Source organism: Mustela lutreola, chromosome 2 (genome assembly GCF_030435805.1).
Source record: "Mustela lutreola isolate mMusLut2 chromosome 2, mMusLut2.pri, whole genome shotgun sequence".
In the NCBI taxonomy this organism is placed as follows: Eukaryota; Metazoa; Chordata; class Mammalia; order Carnivora; family Mustelidae; genus Mustela; species Mustela lutreola.
This window is the reverse complement of record NC_081291.1, coordinates 209,763,329-209,787,832: the sequence shown is the minus strand read 5'-3', so window position 1 is coordinate 209,787,832 and position 24,504 is coordinate 209,763,329. Positions and strand designations below refer to the sequence as shown.

Sequence of the window (24,504 nt, the reverse complement as noted above, 5' to 3'; positions counted from 1 at the left end):
ACATGGGTTTTCATTTTTCTTGGGCAAGGAAAGAAATCAGTGGTTGATAAGGTACATATATGTTAAATTTGTAGGAAGTTTTCAAACTGGTGACTGAAGTGATTGTATACACTTTCATCAGCAGTGTATCCTTATTGCAATATTGTCAGTTGTTTTAATTTAAGCCATCCTCATGGATGTGGGATCAGGGATTAGTAAACTATATATATAGCTCATGTGTCAAAATCCTGCACATCTATTTTTTGTAAATAGTACTCTGTATTGTCTTTGGCTGCTTTCATACAAGTAAAGCAGAGTTAAGTAGCTGGGAGAGAGACTAGATGGCTTACAAAGCCTAACCTGTTTCCTGGCTCTTTTTTTTTTTTTTTTGGATTTTTTATTTATTTGACAGAGAGAGGGAACACAAGCAGGGGGAGTGGGAGAGAGAAAAGTAGGCCTCCCGCCCGGCAGGGAGCACATGTGGGCCTTGGTCCCAGGACTCTGGGATCATGACCTGAGCTGAAGGCTGACACTCAACAACTGAGCCAAAACTGATGCCCTTACTGTCTGGCTCTTTAAAGAAAATGTTTACTGAGTCTGGGATAGAGATTTTTCATTGTGATTTTAATTTGAGTTTACTGATGGCTGATGATGTTGACCATCTTTTAATGTGTTTCTTGGCTATTTGTGTATCTTTTTTGAGGTGTTTGTTCCAACTTTTCTCTCACTTTTTAATTTTTTATTTCTAAAGTTTCTACTGACTTTTTGTATTTTTTTTTTTTTTAAGAGAGTGCACACACAAGCAAGCAGTGGGGGGAAGGGCAGAAAGAGAGGGGGAGAGAGGGAATCCCAGTCTCTATGCCCAGCATGGAGCTGACATGGGGCTCCATCTCATGACGCTGAGATCATGACCTGAGCCGAAATCAAGAGTCAGACACTTAACTGACTGAGCCTCCCAGGCACCCCATTTTTTAAAAAAAAAATTTTATTTAAAAATTTTAAAGTAAGCTTCACACCCAACATGGGGCTTGAACTCAAACCTGAGATCAAGAGTGCATGCTCTACCGACTGAGCCAGCCAGGCACCCCTCTTTTACCCGTGTTAAAACTTGAGTTTTTGGTTTTTATTTTTGAGTTGTGAATGTGCTCTATGTATTGTGGATGCAAACATTTTGTCAGATAAAGAATCATGAATGTTTTCTTCTAGTCTGTGGCTTAACTTCTCATTTTCTTAATGTTTTTAGAGAGTAGGTTTTTAATTTTTGTGAAGTCTACTTTATCATTTTTTTCTTTTATGATTCTTGCTTTTGATTTCTTATCTAATATCTTTGCCTACCCCAAGGTTGCAAAGATTTCTCTATTTTATTCTAGAAATTTTATAGTTTAGGTTCATTTAGAATTAATTTTTGTGTGTCACATAGTGGGGAGAATCAAATTAATTTTTTTTTTTTTTTCAAATTAATTTTTTAAAAGATTTTATTTATTTGAGCAAGAGAGAGGGAGAGGGAGAAACAGATTCCCCACTGAGTAGGGAGCCTGATGTAGGGCTCAATCCCACGGCCCTGCGATCGTGACCGGAGCTGAAGGCAGAGTCACCAACTGAACCTTCCACATCCTCATGTTAACTTTTTACATAGAATTATCCTGAAAGTTGAAAGACTTTTTTTTTTTTTTTTAAAGATTTTATTTATTTATTTGACAGAGATCAAGAGTAGGCAGCGAGGCCGGCAGAGAGAAAGAGAAAGGAGGAAGCAGGCTCCCCATGGAGCAGAGAGCCTGATGTGGGGCCTGATCCCAGGACCCTGGGATCATGACCTGAGCCAAAGGCAGAGGCTTTAACCCACTGAGCCACCCAGGTGCCCCTGAAAGACTGTCTTATCCTTATTCTGGCACCTTTGTAAAAATTCAGTTGACCATATATCTTGGATCTTAATTTTAGACTCTATTCTGTTCCATTTATTTATATGTTTATCCTTACACCAATACCACACTCTCTCGATTATTGTTATTTTGTAATAAGTTTAGAAACCCTCCAACTTTATTTATTTATTTATTTATTTTCAAAAACTTTTAGGCTATGTTAGGCCCTTTTCATCCTAAAGTAATATATATATTTTTTAAGATTTTATTTATTTATTTGTCAGAGAAAGAGTGAGCGAGAGTGAGCACAGGCAGACAGAGTAGAAGGCAGAATCAGAGGGTGAAGCAGGCTCCCTGCGGAGCAAGGATCCCAATGTGGGACTCGATCCCAGGACGCTGGGATCATGACCTGAGCCGAAGGCAGCTGCTTAACCAACTGAGCCACCCAGGCGTCCCCTAAAATAATATTTTATAGTGTGTTCTATCCTGAACAAGTTTATAGTTTTTGGTGCTATTGTGAAATATGGGATGTTTTTTATTACATTTTTATTGCATTTTTGTATTTTGTTTGTACTGATGTAGGTATTTTATACTTTTGTATGTTAATTTTATATTCAGCAACTCTCTCAAACTCTTATTAGTTCTAATAGCCAGTGTTTAGATCTTTTTGAATATTTTTCATAGCCTGTTATTTTGCTGTGACTATAGTTACTTATTTGGGTTACTTTCCAATTCTATTTTTCCCCTTGTCTCTTTGTATTAATTAGGTCCTCTAGTTGAATAGAAGTGATAGCTGGCATGCTTTTCTTGTTTCTAACTTTAAAGAAATAGTTGTAGACTCTTAATATTTTGAGTATGATGCTTTCTAGATTTTATAAGGTTTAAAATTTCCTTTTTATTCTTAATTTGCTGAGTAGTTCTGTCATAAATTAATGATCAAATTTCCTTGATTGCTTTTTCTGATATGTTTAAATGATCATATAATTTTCTAGCCTAGCATTTAAGAGAAAAACTTAGTCATGCTATATATTTATCTTTTTAAGTACATTGCTAACATTGATTTGGTAGTATTTTATATAAAATATACAGAAATAAAGTGCTTTATGGGGTTAAGTATGTATGTATGTGTATTTTTCTAATCCTGGAAAATATTATTAGTATACTTTGAATCTTCATTTAGATTTACCTACATATTTGTTGCTTTGTTTGCTCTTTATTCCTTTTTTCATCTCTTACCTTCCATCTGGGATCATCTGCCTTATATGTAGAACATGTATGTAGAACACAAGAACATGTCTTGATTTTATACGACAAAGATGAAATCATTTTCTTTCCTCTATCAGATATTTTTGTTTCATTTTCATTCTTTTTTTTTTTTTAAGGTTTTATTTTTTCAAGTAATCTCCACGAAATGTGGGGCTGAAACCTACAACCCTGAGATCAAGAGTCTCGTGCTTTACCAACTGAACCAGCTAGGCACCCCTTTACTCTCATTGACATAAATTTTTATTGGGTACAGGATTAAATACAGGCAGTTGTTTTTTGTTGACGATATTCCACTGTATTCTGACTTAATATTGTTGCTATTGAAATTAGATGTCAGTCTTACAGTCCTTCCTTTGAAGGTAGTTTGTCTTTTTTCCTCTGGCCACTTTTAAGGTTTATTCTTTGTTTTGGCTTTTGTTTTTTTGTAGTTGCACCATTATGTGTCTTGTTGTGGCTTTTTTTTCTATGTATGCTGCTTGGGATTTTTTGGATTTCTTGAGCTGTAGATTGGTGTATTTCATTGGCTCTACAGAATGCTCAGCTATTAACCTCTTCAGATCTTTCGGTTGCTTCATTCTCTCCTCTCGCTTTGGGATTCTTTTTTTTTTTTTTTTTTTTTTTAAAGATTTTATTTATTTGTCAGAGAGAGAGAGGGAGCGAGAGCGAGCACAGGCAGACAGAATGGCAGGCAGAGACAGAGGGAGAAGCAGGCTCCCTGCTGAGCAAGGAGCCCGATGTGGGACTCGAACCCAGGACGCTGGGATCATGACCTGAGCCGAAGGCAGCTGCTTAACCAACTGAGCCACCCAGGCGTCCCTCGCTTTGGGATTCTGATTTAATATATATTAAACCTTCTTTATCCTCTGTGTCTTATGTTGTCCTTGCTGTTTTTCATCTTTTTTCTCTTTCTGTGCTACTTGGTGGATAATTTCTTTTGCTCTTTATTTCTCATTATCTGTTCTTAAACTGTGAATTGAGTTCTAATCTTTCTATCATGTATCTGTATTTCTTTCTGCCTGTTTATTTCTAGTTTAGAAATTGTGCTTCATTTTTTTCACATTTGCTGTGCTTTTTCTGAGATCCTTTTTCCTTTCAGATTTCTTTAAACCTTTATTTCTTTGAATATAATAAAAATTATTGATAAGGAATTTATAACTGATAATTCTAAGATTTAAAGTCTCAGATCTCTGTGTCATCTTTTGTTTCTGTTGATAGTGGCTCATGGTTTCTTAGTTTTTGTTTGTTTGGATGTGTTTAACTTTGTGCAGCCTCGTAGCCTTGTGCATCAATAGGAATAATATGAGGCCCCAGCTGAAGGCCTCAGCTACTGGAGAGGATCTGTGTTTGCTTCAGCCAAAGAAATAGAAGGTTGAATTCTTTCTGCCTTCCCTTTTATGTGGTAATTTCTTTTTTTTTTTTTTTTTTTTAAAGATTTTATTTATTTATTTGTAAGAGAGGGAGAGAGAACAAGCGAGCACAGGCAGACAAAGAGGCAGGCAGAGGCAGAGGGAGAAGCAGGCTCCCCGCCGAGCAAGGAGCCCGATGTGGGACTCGATCCCAGGACCCTGGGATCATGACCTGAGCCGAAGGCAGCTGCTTAACCAACTGAGCCACCCAGGCGTCCCTTATGTGGTAATTTCTAATGTCTTTTCAGCCCCCATACTCTATGGAAGACTTTAAAATGTTTTTTGTAGTCTTTTTAGTTTTATTAATGAGAGGGCTAGTATGAATAAACTATCAGCTATTAAGTAAAAAATTTCGTTTTAGGTCTGTTAGGCTTTGATTTAATCCAGCTTTTCGTTTTTTTGTTTTAGATCCGCTCAGCTTATTTTGAGTTAGTTTCTGCTTTGTGCCAGCGTATTCCACAGTTGATGAAAGAGGAAGCATCTAAAGTGAGCCCATCTGTTCTACTTAGCATTGATGACAGTGATCCCATTGTGTGCCCAGCTCTCTGGGAAGCTGTACTTTATACACTCACAACTATTGAGGTGTGTAACAGAGGTACATTTAATACATGGGGAGTATTTGTTGTCTTAGAAGTTTATATTTTAGAAGCCTTAGGTATGTGTGAGAGAGAGCCTATCGAATTATACTATCTAAAACTTACTGGGGAAAAAATGCTTTCTTAGAAATAAAATACTTAATCCGAAACTTGGTATAAATCTTTAAACTGATTATAAAATGGCATTGAGTTTTTATTGTACTTTTTTGTTTAGCCAGTATCAATTATTCTTTAAACCTTATGTCGTCCAGTCAAGTCAGTATATCTGAATCTTATATTTAAGATTGAATACTGCTGCCCGTTTTATAGAACGGCTTTTATAGAAGTCTTTTAAGTTAATTATTTCTGATCAGTTATGTCCTAAGCATGTGGGGTATATGATTTCTATATGTAATAAATTTATTAAAGTTTCTGAGTTTTAGTTTAAATTGTTTTAGTTTTAGTGTTGAGAGATTTTAGCCTAAGTAGAATACATGATTAATACTTCTGAGAGCCTGTATGTCTCCTAATTGGGAAAAGTATTCTATGATCTCTAATTATTAATATAATCTTTCCTTTGTTAGGACTGTTGGCTTCATGTAAATGCAAAAAAAAGTGTGTTTCCGAAGCTGTCAGCTGTGGTTCGTGAGGGTGGTCGGGGTCTGGCTACTGTCATATATCCTTATCTTTTGCCATTTATCAGCAAACTTCCTCAGACCATTACAGATCCAAAGTTGGATTTCTTCAAAAATTTCCTCACCTCTGTTGTTGCAGGGTAAGAAGTTTAAATTTCTTGATTGTTAAAACAAGAGATTTTTCTTGTTTGCATACATGGATAGGATGACATACTCATTATTGTCTTACTTAAATTTTCTCCATATTGTTTTGCTCTTCATTAAACACTTTTATTAAAGTTTTCAGAGAATTACAATTGGAATGCTTTTCTTGGGTACTTTTAAGGCTTCGGTGGTAATACACAGTAGAAAGTGCAATGAATATTGTAAGACCTTAGATGGACATAGACCATTTTTAAAATGTCATTTTTTGGTATGTTGTGATACATACAAATGCCCAAATGGAAAAAAATGAACCTCTGAAGAGTTTGTAACTTCCATAAACTTAAATATGATAGCTATTTAAAGTCATAATTAAAACAAAAATTTCACTGTACTTGTTGAACTTAATAAAAGATACTCAGTTTTATCTAGTAAAATATACTCAGTTTTTTTAAATGATTACAAAATTATTTTTTACGGGGTGCCTGGGTGGCTCAGTGGGTTAAGCCTCTGCCTTCGGCTCAGGTCATGGTCCCAGAGTCCTGGGATCGAGCCCCACATCGGGCTCTCTGCTTAGCGGGGAGCCTGCTTCCTCCTCTCTCTCTCTGCCTGCCTCTCTGCCTACTTGTGATCTCTCTCTCTCTGTCAAATAAATAAAATTTTTTAAAAAAATTATTTTTTACTACATTATTATCTTTATTTAAGTCCTGTCTTTAAAATTTGGAGGTGGATTTGTTTCTGAATAGAAAATAGTTGTGTATTCTCTTTTATTGACATATTTGAAATTGTGCTTTTTTCACACTTCAAGTTCTTATTGTTCTTAGTTTTCATTTTAAGAATTATACTGTAAAAAATTCTCTTCTTTTGGTATGATCTATGTCTTTATTTTGGTGTTTCTGAGTTGCATATTTTCTTTTTTGTGAAAGAATAAGCTATAGTTATTTATTATTTCTTAGGCTATCAACAGAAAGAATAAAAACCAGCTTTTCAGAATGTTCAGCAGTAATATCAGCTTTTTTTGAATGCTTACGTTTCATCATGCAACAAAACTTAGGTGAAGAAGAAATTGAAGAGATGCTCGTCAATGACCAGGTACTTACAAATGTAAAAATCATCAGTGCCTTTGCACATTGACTTATAATATTAAGCTCATTGTATCTTGTCATTTTATTAATTAGTCTTCATATAGATTTCATTTTTAAGTAATGTGTATTTCTGACCAGCTAAATAAAAATTCTGTGTTATTGGTTGCCAGAATAATACCATAATTTCTGAGTACTAGTTAGTCTCTGGATGTGCAAACCCTGTTTTGTAGAGTTGTAACACAAAACATAATTACAAAGTTGTTATTTGTGGCCTTTTATATTATATGTAAATTATACAATAATTTGTTACTTCTAAAATATTTAACTCCTTTTGTGAAATATTGTGCTTGGCTTTTAGAACCAGTGATGAAAGCAAGTTCTGGAATATGGTTCCTTATGTTAGGAAATTAATGAAGTTACATAAGCATAGATCCTGGTTGATATCTCACTTAATTACTCTTCATAATTTAAGAAAAAGGGTTCTGAATTCTGTTGGTCCTATATGTCTTTCATATTGATTTAGAAAAAAGTAAAAAACTTGAATAAGTTCAGGGTATGCGAAGAAAACTGTATTATTTGTTAATGACCAATAATTTTGGTTAATTATATCATAAAAAGAATAATTTAGGGGGAATGCAGTAAAATCTTTAACCTCTTTGTATATTATGAAAATGACCTTCAAGTTGACTCTTTAGAATTTTGAGGGGGGAAAATTCAACATTTTTCAGTTATTAAATACGGAATTTTATAGTGTTTTACAAATACCTTGTTTTTTTTTTCTTTTTTTTTTTTTAATTTTGAGAGAGAGAGAGCAAGCAAGCAAGCAAGCAAACGAGAAGAGGGGCAGAGGGAGAGGTATAGAGAGAATATTAAGCAGGCTTCATGCCCAGCTCAGAGCCTGACTCAGGACTTGATCTCAAGACCCTGAGATCATGACCTGCGCCAAAATCCAGAGTTGGCAGCTTAAGGACCTCCCTGCCCTTGTTTATTTCATTTAATTTATTTTTTTATAAATACCTTGTTTAAAACTTTATTTCTCCTGAAAATGGAACTTTTCCATTTCTACCTTCTCTTTTAGTTGATTCCTTTTATTGATGCAGTTCTCAAAGACGCAAGATTGCAAGATGGGCAGCTGTTTAATCATTTAGCCGAAACTTTAAGTTCCTGGGAAGCCAAAGCAGATGTGGAAAAAGATGATAAAAAAGCTCACAGTTTGGACAAAGTGCTGCTAAATTTTTGGGAAAGACTGTCAGAGATCTGTGTGGAGAAAATCAATGAGCCAGAAGCTGATGTGAAATCCGTGTCAGGTGTATCTAACCTGCTACAGGTCCTTCAGAAGCCAAAGAGCTCGCTGAAGTCGAATAAAAAAAAAGTTGGTAAGGTTAGATTTGCCGATGAGCTGCCTGAAAGTAATAAGGAGAATGAAAAATGTGTTTCCTCAGAAGGTGAGAACAGTGAAAGCTCTGAATTAATGACTGAACCTTCTCTCACTCATAATTGTTCAGAGCTTATATCGCCGCTAAGGAAGAAACCTTTGGAAGACTTGGTCTGTAAACTAGCAATGATGAGTTTTAACTATGTCAATGAGCAAAAGTCAGAGCAACATCTGAGGTTCCTTTCTACTCTGCTCAGCTCTTTCTCTTCAACCCAAGTATTTAAAATGCTGTTAGGTGATGAAAAACAGAGTACTGTCAAAGCCAAACCTCTTGAAATAGCCAGACTTACACAAAAAAATCCTGCAGTGCAGTTTTTATACCAGAAACTGATTGGTTGGCTAAATGAAGATCCAAGGAAGGATGCTGGTTTCTTGGTGGACATTTTATACAGTGCCCTCCGTTGCTGTGACAATAATATGGAGAGAAAATATATCTTGGATGATCTCATTGAGGTATTGTTGTTGTCTATCTCTTTATTTATTTATTTAAAGATTTTATTATTTGACAGACAGATCACAAGTAGGCAGAGAGGCAGGCAGAGAGAGAGGAGGAAGTAGGCTCTCTGCTGAGCAGAGAGGCCGATGCGGGGCTGGATCCCAGGATCCTAAAACCATGACCTGAGCCAAAGGCAGAGGCTTCAACCCACTGAGCCACCCAGGTGCCTCTGTCTCTCTCTTTAAACTGTAATGGTTTATATTGCCACAATAATTATAGATAAAAGTAGAATGAGACCCACATGGAGATTATTCTTGGGTGTGAATATCTATTTAAAGAAGAGCAATATATTCTTTCCAATTTTAGTATATGTGCTGCCAAAGCAAGCACAAGCAATGTATTCTTGATTGTGATGGGGAAGTGTGTGAGACCAGTATGTGTTCAGTAAGTATGGTAAGTTGATGAATGCTTGGTAATAAAAGGCAGAGGTTTTTAGTCTACTTTTTAATGTTGAAGTTGCTAAAAAAGTTTTTAATTTTGTAGTGATTACATGGTGACTTCATTCCTTCTAGCATATTATTTCTCTCTCCTTTTTCAGGGGGATCTGAAGTGGAATTCTATTCTTCAGGTCATCGAAAAGGTATCTTAGGGATTTTTTTTCTCCTTTTTTTGTATTTGTGGGTATAGGAAAATTAAAACCAGTCATATTCACATGCTGTTAGAGAACTTCCTTCTTATTGTACCTTTCTTCCCACTATTGGGAAAGCTTTTGCTGTTTGCTTTTCTGAGGTATTATTTTTCTGGATAGGAGTATCCACAAAGAGGGACTAGACTCTGGAAAATCCAGTGTTTCTCCCCTAACAGATAACAAAGGGAGAGTTAAACATTTGATTACCTTTAAATTAAGACTATAAATTTTACCCTTAATCTAGTTACGCTTTCTTCTATAGACATGGATTGAGTGGTTTTAGGTTTGGCTAGAACACCTCAGGAAATTGAGTTTGTCCCACTTTGGAATACTGTACGGTAAATTAAGATCTTGCAGGCTTTGTCTGATTGCCACTTGACTAAATAAGAAAATTAGTGATAAAAATAATGAAAAGAAATCAAGGAACCTAAGCCATTTAGAAGTTTTAGAAATGGCTTAAGTGTTTTATCCTAATGAAGATGTAATGACACAATACTTCCAACCATAGAAATGTTTAGACTAGTTACCTAAAATTTTTTTATTTTAGCCTTTTTTATTATTTTTAAATTTTATACAGATAACTTTTTTTTTTTTTTTAAGATTTTATTTATTTATCAGAGAGGGCGGGGAGAGAGCGAGCACAGGCAGACAGAATGGCAGGCAGAGGCAGAGGGAGAAGCAGGCTCCCTGCTGAGCAAGGAGCCCCATGTGGGACTCGATCCCAGGACGCTGGGATCATGACCTGAGCCGAAGGCAGCTGCTTAACCAACTGAGCCACCCAGGCGTCCCCAGATAACTTTTTAATTTACAGTTTTTTTTTCCTCTATCTTTATTTCAATTATGGTAAAAGAGCCATAATAAAACTTGCCATCTTAACTATTTCTGAGTTTACAGTTCAGTGGTGTCAACTGTCATAGTATTGTGAACCAGTCTCCAGAATTTATCTTGGAAAACTGAAACTCTATGCCCACTAAATAGTGACTTTCTATTTCCCCCAGTAGTTTTTTTACAAAATAAATACAGAATATTAATTTACTGCTTTTCAGTCAGAGATATAACGTATCAGAGAGCAGTTGCATTAGTTTATCCAGTACCTTCTCTCTCAAAAGGCAGGGTATATGAAAAGCCAAATTATCAGAAAACTACTTGGTAAGTCTAGAATCAGAGCAAAAAGGGTTGGTAATTTGATAAGAGAAGACCATTTCCAATCTAGGAATGCACTTGGCAGGTAGTTCAAATATTCATATCTGTTTGGAAGACTATCCCTTCCTGACTACCTGGTCTCTTCAACCCCTTAAAGCTGGTCAGTTTCTGTGGATTTGTTAAAACATTAGTATTGTACTTCATGTCTTGCTAACTTGAGAGACATTTAGAAGTTTACTTCCTGGATTCTATAAAATAGATCAGTTTTATTTAGTAAACTGTATTAGCAAAGCCAATGTTAGAGCTATCCAGACTCTAGTTTTTTTTTGTGCAACTTGATTAGAGTTATAAAGTCAGCTTCTTTGAACACAAACCTGAATTTTGTAACCGGAAAAGGACTTTAGAGATTTTCTAGGTTAATCTTCATTTCTAAAATGAAGAAAGAGGCCCAGGTTGGTTAAGAGATTTGTTCAAGGTGGTAAAGCTTAGGCTAAAATAAAAGTTCTGGTTACCTAAGTTTCTTAAATAAGAGGATTAACAGTTTTTTAGGCACTACCCAATCCGCACTTGGATTTTTTTTTTCCAGATTGCTTTGAAATGAATCAAGTTGCAAATTCCTTTCTTGTCAGCCCTAAAGCAAAAGAAGCTCTGGAAACATGGATCAGCATGCTTTTGGGGGTGGATTTACAGTTTTTTTTTTTTTTTTCTCTTGCTTTCCCACTCCATGAAAATAAACCAGTTGCTGTTAGGTATCTGGCCTCAGTTACTATTGCAGAGAATAAGAGGAAATAAGAAGGCCCTTGTTCATATTGAAGTAGCTTACCACCATTAAATAATAGTTCTTTAATTTTAGTAAAATTAATGAAGAAAAATTTAAAATATAGAGCATTTTAAAATCTGTCTTTTCAAGTTCATCCATTCATTATTCATTGAACATATCTGCAGTGTTGATAGCAGGTATCAAAGAAGTTTAAGACAGTCTCTACTCTCAAGGAACTTACAATCCCATTGGAAACAAGACATACACAGATGAAACATTATAAATAATAATACAACCCAGTAAGTGCTTTAGAAATTCAGAGAAAAGCAGTGCAGAGTATGGACTAGAGTGGATGGGGGAGATATCGTAAAGCAGGTGGGCTTTGTAATAATTCCGAGAGGATGGATGGGATTTTGATAAGTAAAGAAGAGGGGAAATATTTGTGGTTGGGAAGATAGCATGAGTAAAGCATGAAAGTGTATGTAAGCAAGGCCTAGTGGGGAACAGAGACAATACCAGCTTTCTTAGAACTTGAGGAAGAGTGGGGGGCCATGATGATGAAGGGAGGTAATATAGTACAAGTAATATTTTAGGCAGATACATTTTTTGATCTTCCTTCTAATCTTTGCTTTGATTTTATGGTTTTAGGCATGTTCTAGTTCAGATAAACATGCTTTAGTAACTCCTTGGCTAAAAGGAGAAATCCTTGGAGAGAAGTTGACAGCCTTGGCAGATCACCTTTGTAGTAAGGACTTGGAATCCTCAGGATCTTCTGAATCTTACTTCTCAGAAAGATGGGCTCTTCTAAGCTTGGTATTATCCCAACATGTTAAAAATGGTAGGCAAATATATGGCTTTTGTTTTTTAGTAGGCAATACATTTTCACTTTTGGGGAGGGGTTCCATGTTTGCTTGTAATTGATTAAAAATAACAAGACTTCATTCAGATATTTTAATCTTATTAGCACCCTAAATGTTTATTAATCTTTCTAGCATGACTTGGAAGACATTGTAATACTTTCAGTTTTATATTCTAAAGGGTTTTAAATAACAAAACTGTTCAGTAATTTTGTAAAGCACTGCTTTTTTTCTTTTTACTTAATTAAAAATTTTTTTTTTTACATGAGGGCTTTTATGTGTGAGAGATCAGATTGATTTTTTGGTATAAGTTCTTTTGTCTACTACATTTTTTAATACACAGATTTAATATTTTTTAAATTTTAAAAATATTTTAAAATATTTTTATATTAATATTATAATTTATTTTTTAAAGTTTTTTTGTCTGTGTGAACTTTTTTCCCTCTAGATTACTTGATTGAAGAAGTATATGTGGAGAGAATTATTGTTAAACTTCATGAAACTTTATCCAAAGGAAAGGAATTGTCAGAAGCTGAAAATAATGACTTGTCAGTGTCTTTTATCTGTGATGTGGCCTATAACTATTTCAGCTCAGCAAAAGGATGCTTGCTAATGCCATCATCTGAAGACTTATTATTAACTCTCTTTCAGTTATGTGCTCAGAGCAAAGAAAAAACACATTTGCCAGGTAATAGCCTACTGCTCAAATGTTTTGTTGGGAATCTCCGGCTCTGACCTTCATAGTGTAAGTGCCCAGGCTTTATTAATTGAATCATAATGTACTTGAAAGTTGAAAGCATTTTGAGTAAAGGGGTGCAAATCTTAAACACTTTCAGCTTCAGAAACCAAGTTAAAGATGGATATGACATTATGTCTAAGTTCTTTCTTGATACCAAAGATAACAGTTTAAGAAGGGGCCATGATAGATGAGTTAGAATCTTAGCCTCTTTACTGAGTGGCTGTGGTTTGGCAAGTTGCTTAATTTCTTAATGTCTCAAACTCCACACTCATTAAGGGGCAGGTATTAATATGTCTTTCTCTTCTTCACTGTTGGTAGATATCAAAAAGAAATTGAAATTGCCTTTTTAAGGACTATATTGCCTTATATATTAATTGAGACTTACTTATGAAAGGAATGTTAAAAAATACTACTATTGTTACCCCTCCTCCCACACCCTTTTATACTAACTTCTCTATTTGGAAAAGGTGTAATAAATTTTCACATCTCCAAAAAGAAGAGTGCTCTTGTAAATAAGTTCAGAGAGGAAGAAAGCTAACTTTAAAAATCTTAACTTTTATTTACATGGCATGAGCTACCTTGTATCGTTACAAATTTATGATATAATTATTTTGTTTTGGAACAATTTTCTATTTTCCTTTTTTAGCAGTATCTTAAAAATCTCAAGTCTGCACTGAGTTATTTCAGACATTTTGTACTGATGATAGTTGCTTCACAGGGATTACAAATTACTGTTGACATCTTGATTTTAGACTTTCTTGTCTGTAAACTGAAAAATACTTGGCTCTCTGGTGTGAATTTATTGATCCACCAAACTGGCAATACGTATAAACAGAGTACCTTCCTACGTTTGTCTGCTCTGTGGCTGAAGAACCAAGTTCAGTCTTCATCTTTGGATATCAAAAGGTAATTAATGTCTTTTGTGCTCATTTGCTCATTTGCTCTCTCTTTAATGCCTGATCACGGTCTTGAAATAAGATCCCATGATTAATATGAATGAATATGAAAAACAATTTGCTATATAAGAAATCTATATAGGATATAAGAAATCTATATAGGATATAAGAAATCTATAGGACTTGGGGCACCTGGATGGCTCAGTTGGTTGAGCATCTGCCTTCAACTCAGGTCATGATCCCAGGGTCCTGGGATCGAGCCCCTGCATCGGGCTCTGTACTCAGCAGGAAGCCTGCTTCTCCCTCTCACACTCCCTTTGCTTGTGTTCCCTCTCTTGCTGTGTCTCTGTCAAATAAATAAATAAAATCTTAAAAAAAAAAAATCTATAGGACTCTAAGAGAAGATCCAGACAAAAAGATTTTTCCAAAAGGAATTTGTTTTAATGATCATTCAATTAAACTCCCTTAGTTGAAGAGTGATTTGTTTTAGAATATCTGCTGGACTCCAGATTTATGCTCAGTGATGTGATGGTGGTGCCATCCTGTTTCTTGTGGGCTGGTGTGGATTATAGCAATGACCTCTCATGGCCACCACACACAGTGATTATTCTTCATTATTTTGGGGGGCCTGGTAGCCACTGTTTTAAGGTGTTGAATTGCAAATATATTTCACAACTCATGCCTAAATCCGTATGTAAAAGTGAAAAACCAAGAGAATGCTTCCAGAGGCTGTTAAGGTTAGGTCATATATTTTTCTGAACATAATGGTTTTGTTCATACAGTAAGGTATCTGTATTTCAGAAATATCTGATCTGAAATAAGTCAAGGCCCCTTCATTCTGAGGTAGAAGCAGCACTCAATTCCAAATCATAAATAATGGATTAAATCCACAATTTTGCTGTGCGTACATTGAATTTAGGGTAGAGGAGTTGCTTAGCTTCATTTTTTACTAGGCTTTCATTCAGTTAAGTTGTTAACCTGCCACAGGGTATTTAATGTGTACCAGGGTGTTCAAGTTAGTCATAGCGTAACCATAATAGCTATGTTGTTTGCATTATTTTCAGTCTTCAAGTCCTCTTGTCTGCTGTTGATGACTTGCTAAATGCACTTTTAGAAAGTGAGGATACTAATCTTTTGGGAGTATATATTGGAAGTGTAATGCCAAGTAACAGTGAATGGGAGAAGATGAGACAGTCTCTTCCTATGCAGGTATGTTTAAGATTGAACTGTGCTTGTGCTATTCTGAAGTTTGGACTTTGTGCAGCCTTAGACATTTTTATTTTGTTCTGGGGGAAAGAAAAAGTAAACAAACTGTCTTCTTTTGGGGGGAGGAGAAAAAAAGGTGAAATGAATATTTGCTTTGCCTTTACATCTCTGAATGCTCATATATTGGATGTTTGTTTGTAAGACAGTGGCAGTTGCTGTGGTGAATTGAAGGAGTCTTAAATACACATGTTGATAATTTCCTAAAGTAAAACCCAAACTTGTAGACTTCTGTGATTTTGCTAATAAACTAGTAATAACTTCACTTTTGAAGTTATTCTAATAACATTTTGAAGATACTCTAATAATTTCATTTTTGTTCCCTGTCTTAATTGTATAGGTAGTAGATAATTTAGAATATCTAATGATTTTGTATATAATTTAATGTATTCTTTTTACAGTGGTTGCATAGACCTCTTTTAGAAGGAAGATTGAGTTTGAATTATGAGTGTTTCAAAACAGATTTTAAAGAACAAGATACAAAGAAACTTCCCAGCCATTTGTGTACTTCAGCATTATTGAGCAAAATGGTATTAGTTGCACTGAAAAAGGAAATAGTCCTAGAAAATAATGAGCTTGAGAAAATAAGTAAGTATATATGAGCATTCAGATATAATAGAAATGTTTTGAAGTAATTACAATTTTGGAAGAATTTTTATTAACCTGCAATTTAGTTAAGAATCTTCCATTCCTATTAGCTGTTTTAGTGATTAAAAACCTGAGGTTACTTGAGTGATGAGTGGTAAATTGCAGATTGGGTGGAAGCATACTGAAATCTTTCTATAATCTTGTTAGCTGTAGAGCAGAATTTGGTATAATGTCAGTTACTGAAGCTGGTAAGACAGGTAGATCCTATGGCATATATCCTTAAAGAAAGTGGTTAAGTGAGTCTAGTATTTCATCAAGGATTCTGAATTTTCAGTTCTTGAACCACTATATCTTTGTGTTCATAGGGATATGTGTATATCTATATACACACACACCACACACACACACATACATTTTTTTTTCCTGGCAAATAGAGGTTCAAATGTTGAATTCCAAGGGGATTTTGGACTTCAGAAAATTCCCTCATTCCAGGAAATGGTGTAGAATTGTAGGAAGCAATGTGACCTATACAAAATGGTATTAAAGGTACAGAGGATTTGCATAATTTCTCTGTCTTGTTTGTAAGCCTTCAGCTATAGCGTAGTTACTAGTAGAAGAGAACATATGTCCTGGGGAAGAAAGCTTCTCCACAGGCAGTTAAGGGCGAGGAGTTTAGTACAGTTTCCATTGCCCACAGAGGGAATCTATACAAAATAGAACTGGAAATCAGAGTGATGATCTTTGTAAGACTTGTTCTTGTCAACTGTGTTACTAATGACAAACTGACAACATTATGTATTTAATCTCCTTATCAATCCTATCAGAAATTATTGCTGTTGTTTTTCTCACCTTGTTGTGTTTTCTTATCTTGAGTTGATTAAAGTTACTTAGCTTGTAAGGGAGAGGATTAGATTTTGAATCAGGTCTCAAGTCTTCTGACTCCAAAATCTATATGTGGCTTTACAAGACAGAGTTGTGACTAATTATGTAGTCTACTATGATATGCTAGGTTTTGTGATAGATACTGGTCATTGAATTCTCACAGCACTCCCTGTGGCAGATTTTCATACTCTAATTAATAACTATACATACAGCTCATTTGAATCCAGACCAGTCAGTCTGTTATGGAGATCCCCACCCTATTTACTATATCATGGTATTTCCCATTTCTTAACATTGGCTTTACTATATCATGGTATTTCCCATTTCTTAACATGGGCTTGACCTTCTCATTTCAGGTGTTGGGTTCCTTAGTTGTTTTTTCCTGTAAGTATCTTGTTAACACTTGTGACAAAAATAGTAGGAAGATTCTTCCAGTGTTTCTGGTAACTTAGGCTTGTCACATTCTTAACTAATCAGAAAAGGAACCAAGTAAGATTTGGAAGGAGACTCATATTTTGTATCGAATATTCTCACAATTCATTATCATAAAACATCTCAAAGCAGATTTGAAAATCAGTTTATAGACTGATGGACATAGCAGTATTAGAAAATAGGACAGAGAAGTGAAAATGATCAAAGGCCTCTTCACAGAACACTCTTGATGTGTTGTCCATTCTATAGTTGCAGAACTGCTCTATTCACTGCAGTGGTATGAGGAATTAGATAATCCACCTGTTTTTCTAACTGGATTTTGTGAAATGCTTCAAAAGATGAATATTACATATGATAACTTATGTGGACTTGGTAATACTTCTGGCCTTTTACAGCTGTTATTTAACAGGTAAGAATTCCTTTCAACTTCCATTTTTATATGATAATTTTACTCATTTTTGGCTTTGTTTCTGTAAAATGTAAGCTCACTTCATGCTAATCCTTCAGTCAGAGGATTGATCTAAATTAAACCCAATTCTTTTTTTTTTTTAAAGATTTTTTTTAAAGATTATTTATTTATTTATTTGATAGACAAAGATCACAAGTAGGCAGAGAGGCAGGCAGAGAGAGAGAGGAGGAAGCAGGCTCCCTGCAGAGGAGAGAGCCCGACGCAGGGCTCGATCCCAGGACCCTGGGATCATGACCCGAGCCAAAGGCAGAGGCTTTAACCCACTGAGCCACCCAGGTGCCCCTAAAGATTTTATTTATATATTTGAGACACAGAGAAAGCGCAAGCAGGGGGAGGGATATAGGGAGAGGGAGAAGCAGACTCCCCGCTGAGCAGAGAGCCTGACTCCGGGCTAGATCGGGGGTGGGGGGGTGGGTCCCAGGATCATGACCTGAGCAAAACAAAGGCAGGCACTTTACCAACTAAAACACCTAGGTGCCCTACATTAAACCCAATTCTTAATGATAAGTACTTTGTGGATTCAAGTTCTCGATTTACTCATCAAGATATTTGAACTTTGCCTATGTTCTTAAATCCATAAATATATTCAAGAATGGGACAGATGACAATGAAGGAAACAGAAACTTTGTAGAAGTTGTTTTGATCTGTGATCCGTCCTTCCACTATTCTCAGATCTAACCTTTTACTTTGCATGTTGATACAGATATGTCTTTTTTTTTTTTTTTTTAAGATTTTATTTATTTATTTGACAGATCACAAGTAGGCAGAGAGGCAGACAGAGAGAGGAGGGGAAGCAGGCTCCCTGCTGAGCAGAGAGCCCGATGCGGGGCTTGATCCCAGGATCCTAGAATCGTGGCCCGAGCTGCCCACAGAGGCTTCAACCCACTGAGCCACCCAGGTACCCCCCAGATGTGTCTTAAGGTTATAACCACGGGGGCACCTGGGTGGCTTTGTGGGTTAAGCATCTGCCTTCAGCTCGGGTCATTACCCCAGGGTCCTGGGATCGAGCTTCGTATCAGGCTCCCTGCTCAGCAGCGAGTCTGCTTCTCCCCTCCTTCCCGCTCATGCTCTCACTATCTGTGTCTCTCTTAAATAAAAAAATAAAATATTTTAAAAAGTTATAGCCACAAAACCTTCTTACCTGGTTGAGGAAATAGGTATTACAGTAATCATATTGGTTTTAGTAGTTAGTATTTAGCCTGTTGAAATTACTGTGTTGAACTGCTTCCCTTTGTTTTTCACCAGCCAATAGTGTTTTGAGTATGCTCTATCGTTTCAGGGGTCCCAGGCTGAGCACATCTTTCTCTGCAATCTCAGTCCATGTACTTGACACTTAGAACTTTTGCCGGCTGATATTAATGCCTTGGTTCTTCAGCATTAACCAGCCTTGGTGTCCTGTGGAATATGTCCTTTTCCCAGCTGCAGACTCTGGTGCTCAAGCCTAATCTCCTCTGTGGGATTCGAAGGGCTTTGGGATGAGAGTTCAGTACCAGTTGTAAAGGAGTGTTGAAAGCCCAAGTCTCCCAGTCCATTCAGTAATGACCATTGTTTTGGGGCAAAAGCCCTATGTGAATTGATACCCTCACGAGATAATTTACTTAATTCTGTAAAGGAATCAGGCAAACAGTCTTTAAAAATCTTAAACACTATGAAAATGGATTTTTTCCTTTTTTTTTTTTTAGATCCATGGAAAATGGCACCCTTTGGTCTCTCATTATTGCTAAGTTGATCCTTTCCCGAAGTGTTTCATCGGATGAAGTAAAACGGCATTACAGGAGAAAAGAAGGGTATTCTTACTTAAAATGTTTGTACTTTGTAGTTTGTACTTTGTATTTGGTTACTTTGGCAACCCCAACTAATGAATAATCTCTAATCAATCAAGGAAACCAGGTTTAAGAAATGCAATTAAATGAAAGGAAATGAGAATTGAAAGATTTTATTTGTTTATTTGTGGGGGGGGGGGAGAGTGAGGGAGCATACACAGAGGGAGAGGGAGAAGCAGACTCCCGTGCTCAGCAGGAGACCTGGTGTGGAGCTTGATTCCAGGACCCTGGGATCATGACCTGAGCAGAAGGCAGAGGATTAACCAACTGAGCCACTCAGGTGGCCACCCCGCCACCTGATTCTGATTATAAAAGTAATAGGGAATTAACTAGAGAAGTATTAGAACTAATTACTAATGATGGATTTATACTTGACAGAAAAATCAAAAACTATTCTATTCAGTAGTAATTAAAAATGACATAGGAAAAACGAGAGTCTATTCACAATGACAACAAAACTGTACCTAGAAACAAATTTACCAAAAAAATACAATATAAAACTGTAGTAAAGATTACAAAAGAAGGTGGGAAGATAAATTATAAAAATGGTTGTATCAATCTCTAATTGCAGTGCAATCTCAATAAAAATTCCAGCAATATTTTTTGAAAAACTTGACAAACTGCCTTTGAAGAAAAAATGCTCAAGAATTGATAGGGGGGGAAAATGGTAGGAAATTTCTGAAAAAGTGAAAAGGACTTGCCCTACCAATAAAATAAGTAATATTAAGTTGATGAATAGATAAGTCATTGGATCAAGATACAGAGTCCAGAAACTAATCCACACAGATACGAGGATTTAGTTTTTGATGCAGGTGGCCTTTCAAATTAGAGGTGTGAGTCAATAATAAATGATATTAGAAAAACTGGATTGTTTGAAAAAAATAGCAAGGTACCTCTCTCTTAACATTAAACACAAAGATGAAGTCCAGATGAGAGCTAAATGTAAAAACAGATCTATATAAAAGTATCAAGGGAAAATAAGAGACTCTGTATAATCTTATGGGGAAGATCTTAAAGCACAAAAACCCAGAATCTGTAAAACAAGTGATAGATATTTTTGGAAAAATGAAAACTTCTAGCAACATAAGTACCCATCAACAGATGAATGGATAAACAAAAAATGTGGTACACACAAACAACGGAATATTACTCAGCCTTTAAAAGGAAGGAAATTCTGACACATCTTATAACGTGGATAAACTGTGAGGACATTTATGCTAAGTGGAGGAAACCAGGCCTAAATGACAAATATTATATGATTCCTTTTATGTGAGATATCTAGAGTAGTCAAATCCATAGAGACAGCAGATCAAATTGTGGTTGCTAGGAACCAAGGAGAGGGGAAGTAGGGAGTTCTTGTTTAGTGAAAATTTAGTAGAAAATTTAGCAGATACCAATTTTGTGAACTGAAAAGACTTCCAGAGATTGGTTGCACAGCATTGTGAATGTACTTAACACTACTGGGCTTATACTTTAAATAGTTAATTTGGTAAAAATTTGGTAAATTAATGTGTATTTTACCCATAAGTAAAATTTTTTAGAAAAAGAAAACTTCTGTATGACAAAAGTGGAGGTTAAAGGACAAGTGACAAAATGGGAAAGAACATTTATAAATTAACAAAAACTTAATGTCCATGATATATAAATAGCTTCTATTAATCAGTAAAACCATCCAAATTAAAAAACGTATCAAGGACTTTAACAGGTAATTCATATATTAGTCAGATAATCAATGGTCATTTCATTTGTGAAATGTGAAATATGAAAGGATTTGCCATAGTAATAACGATAGAAATACAAATTAAAAGAAGCACATTTTATCTGTCATCTTGCTAGAAATTAAGAAGATCCATTAAGTGTGCAGTCACACTTGTTTTGGTGACAGTATAAACTGATTATGCTTTTTAGGAAAGCAATTTGAAATTAACAAAATATAAGACATACATATCCTTTGCTCTTGTAATTTCTACTTCTAGGAATCTAGACTAGTATTTTGTTTGCGCATATGCAGAATAATACCTTGCTCACAGACATTTATTGCAACTTTATTTGTAAGGGCAAAATTTGGGAGAAAAATCAATGTCCACTACTGGGGCAATAGTTAAATTACGATAGTATGGGATATTTTTCTTTTTGTTCTTAATTTAGTTATGTAGCTTTAAAATAGAAAGTGATTTATACTATATATTTCTATATTCTGATATAGAAAATTTTGATACTCTATATTCTGATATAGATATATATTCTGATATAAGTGGCGAGTATATTTAGAGTTTACAGTATATTTATTTATTTATTTATTTATTTTTTAAAGATTTTATTTATTTATTTGACAGACAGAGAACACAGGTAGGCAGAGAGGCAGGTAGAGAGAGGAAGGGAAGCAGGGTCCCTGCTGAGCAGAGAGCCTGATGCGGGGCTCGATCCCAGGGTCCTGGGATCATGACCTGAGCCGAAGGCAGAGGCTTTAACCCACTGAGCCACCCAGGTGCCCCGAGTTTACAGTATATTTAGAGTGATCTCATTATATGAATAAAATTCAAGTATATATATGCACTTAAATCAACTATCAACTCATAGAAAGGACACAACTGGTACTGTTTAAATGAGTCTTTTGACTTTTAAGGAGAACATAATCACCATATATTGTATAATTTAAAAAATTCTACATGGGGGTGAAGTTATATATGCTTATGTTAAAAATTAGAAGCCTGTAAAAAGGAGAAAAAAGCAGCAGAAAATATCCACAATTCCATCATCCAGAACCAACAGCTGTCAGTCTCGTCATTGTTTCCTTTTTTACCCCATACACTTAATATAGTGGCATTATTAGTCTTTTTGAATATTCTGAAGGAGAAAGAATTTTCTGAAACCACTGCATGTTTTGGATAAATATAATTCATATTTTTCCTTTTCTTTGAACAGTTTTTTCCCACTAACAGAAGGTAATATGCATACCATTCAAAGTCTCTGTCCATTTTTGTCAAAAGAAGACAAGAAAGAATTCATTGCTCAATGTATACCTCCCCTTTTGGCCTGGACTAAGGAAGATCTTTGCAGTACTAATGGTTAGTGCTTGATAATAAATATTTCTTTAATTATTGCTTGAGATAAAAGAAGTATTTCTTAACATCTAAATTCAAATCTAGCAGAGATTAATTGAATTGCAGCTGATTTATTCCTAGTTCATACTTTTGCTACTTAACAAGTTGGCAGTCAATAGGATGAGTGTCATTGTAGACTGTTAACCATTTTGTAGTGCAGAAATGCTACAGACTTAAGGGAAGATTAAAACAGATATCCTTTCATTGTTTATTTGTCCATAACATTTTTAGCTATGCTTAATTTCTCCCTTGTCAACCAATGATTAACATCTAAAGGTAACAGAGAAATAGCTTTTTTTAAATTTTTAACTTTTTGGGGCCCTCTGTACTCTTATTAGTTCATTTGTTTATTAATTTAATAAACACTTACTGAATATGGCTCTTTGGCAGTTCCTTTTGTAAAGAGGACAGATATAAAGTTATATCGTGATACCCAATGTATCAGAAACACATCCTGCTTTGTGTGTCAAAGCAGCAGACCAGGAGTTCCCCACTCTGCATTGAGGCATCAGTAGTGATTTCATAAAAAAAAATTTACCTGGGCAGATGAAGGATGGTTTTTCATATGGATGTAGTTGGGAACAGGCATTTGAGGTACACAGAAACATGAGTGTATAGAGTTCAGTTTGGCTGGCATCTGAGGTAGAAAAGGCTGGGGACAAAGGGTGTAAGATGCACAAGGATCTGGATTTTGGACTTTAAGAGGTAGGCAGTAAGGAGCTATTGGCTCAAATTAAGAGCCTACTAGGAGAGCAGTGGTACGGTCTCATTAGAAAGATTATTTTGATAACTGTGACAGGTGGATGTGAGGGAAGAGAGATTGCGGTAGAAGACAGACAGGAAGCTATTGGAATGTCTTTATTTTTTTAATGTTTATTTTATTTATTTTTTAGAGGGGGGAGGGGCAGGGGGAGAGAGAGAATCTTAAGCAGGCTTCATGCCCTGCGTGGCAGTACTCATCTCCAAACCCTGAGATCATGACCTGAGCTGAAATCAAAGAGTTAGAACTCTTAATTGACTGAGCCACCAGGTGCCCCTGGGATAATCTTTTTTTTTTTTTTTTTTTTTAAGATTTTATGTATTTATTTGACAGAGAGAGAGAGATCACAAGTAGGCAGAGAGAGAAGGAGGGGAAGCAGGCTCCCTGCTGAGCAGAGAGCCCGATGCGGGGCTCAATCCCAGGACCCTGAGATCATGACCCGAGCTGAAGGTAGAGACTTTAACCCACTGAGCCACCCAGGCGCCCCGACCCTGGGATAATCTTAATGAGAGATAAACAGAGCTTAAATCAAGGCATACATGAAAGAGAGGGGCTGGAAATGAAAGAGATTAAGGAAATGGAATTGATGGGGGTCTGTGATTCTATTTCTGAATTGGGTAGAAGGAGGTAGGGAAGGGGTAAACAGGGAGCCAGTGTTAAATTAAGCTGGCTGCGGAGTATTACTCAAAATGGAGATTGTCTGTCGACTAGAAGGAAATACTGCTTTCAAAGCCCAGGTCGTATAGGTGGTAGCATAATCTGTAAATGAGGATGAGCTTGTCCAGGGAGAGTGAAGAGTGAGAAGAATATCAAGGGAACACCAGTACATAGATAGATGGGTTGTGTGGGTGGGGGGAGACAGGAGAATAAGGACTAAAGATAAAAGCAGAGGAGGAAGTTTTAGGTAGTATTCACCACCTGTGTTAAATGCCGCAGAAGGTCAAATAAAATTCAGGACTGGAAAGTGTCCATTAACTTTGGGATTATTGGAATGAAGAGTAGTGAGAAAGGGGAGGCAGATAGTTCTAAGTGTTCAGTGAAAATGGGTGTAGAAAGACGGCGAGAGCTGGAAATGAATTGAAGGTCAGAGGGAAAATCGGTGTTGCAGGGAAGGAGTAGAAGATAGAGAGACTGATGATCGCTCCCACTAAGAGGAGAGGGGTTGGATCTACTGAGAAGATACCAGCCTTTTGTAGGGGGAGTGACTTTCTTCTAGGAGAAGTTAGGAGAAATGTAGGATGGATGCAGATGTGAATAAAGAGAGGGTAGGGACCTCGATGTAT

At 35.9% G+C, this 24,504-nt stretch overlaps 1 protein-coding gene across 2 annotated transcripts in view; it reads left to right on the top strand.

Annotated features, from left to right (window-relative positions):
- The window catches only part of LTN1 (listerin E3 ubiquitin protein ligase 1), a 69,593-nt gene that overhangs the window by 13,849 nt on the left and 31,240 nt on the right, over positions 1 to 24,504 (top strand). For both annotated transcript variants that reach the window (XM_059164536.1, XM_059164535.1), the window contains exons 7-19: positions 4,919 to 5,092; positions 5,670 to 5,860; positions 6,818 to 6,953; positions 8,025 to 8,834; positions 9,416 to 9,457; positions 12,057 to 12,246; positions 12,714 to 12,953; positions 13,757 to 13,910; positions 14,965 to 15,109; positions 15,565 to 15,751; positions 17,315 to 17,474; positions 19,217 to 19,321; positions 22,283 to 22,425. In XM_059164536.1, the coding sequence (XP_059020519.1) occupies positions 4,919 to 5,092; positions 5,670 to 5,860; positions 6,818 to 6,953; positions 8,025 to 8,834; positions 9,416 to 9,457; positions 12,057 to 12,246; positions 12,714 to 12,953; positions 13,757 to 13,910; positions 14,965 to 15,109; positions 15,565 to 15,751; positions 17,315 to 17,474; positions 19,217 to 19,321; positions 22,283 to 22,425 (2,677 nt within the window). The remainder of the gene's footprint in view (positions 1 to 4,918; positions 5,093 to 5,669; positions 5,861 to 6,817; positions 6,954 to 8,024; positions 8,835 to 9,415; positions 9,458 to 12,056; positions 12,247 to 12,713; positions 12,954 to 13,756; positions 13,911 to 14,964; positions 15,110 to 15,564; positions 15,752 to 17,314; positions 17,475 to 19,216; positions 19,322 to 22,282; positions 22,426 to 24,504) is intronic.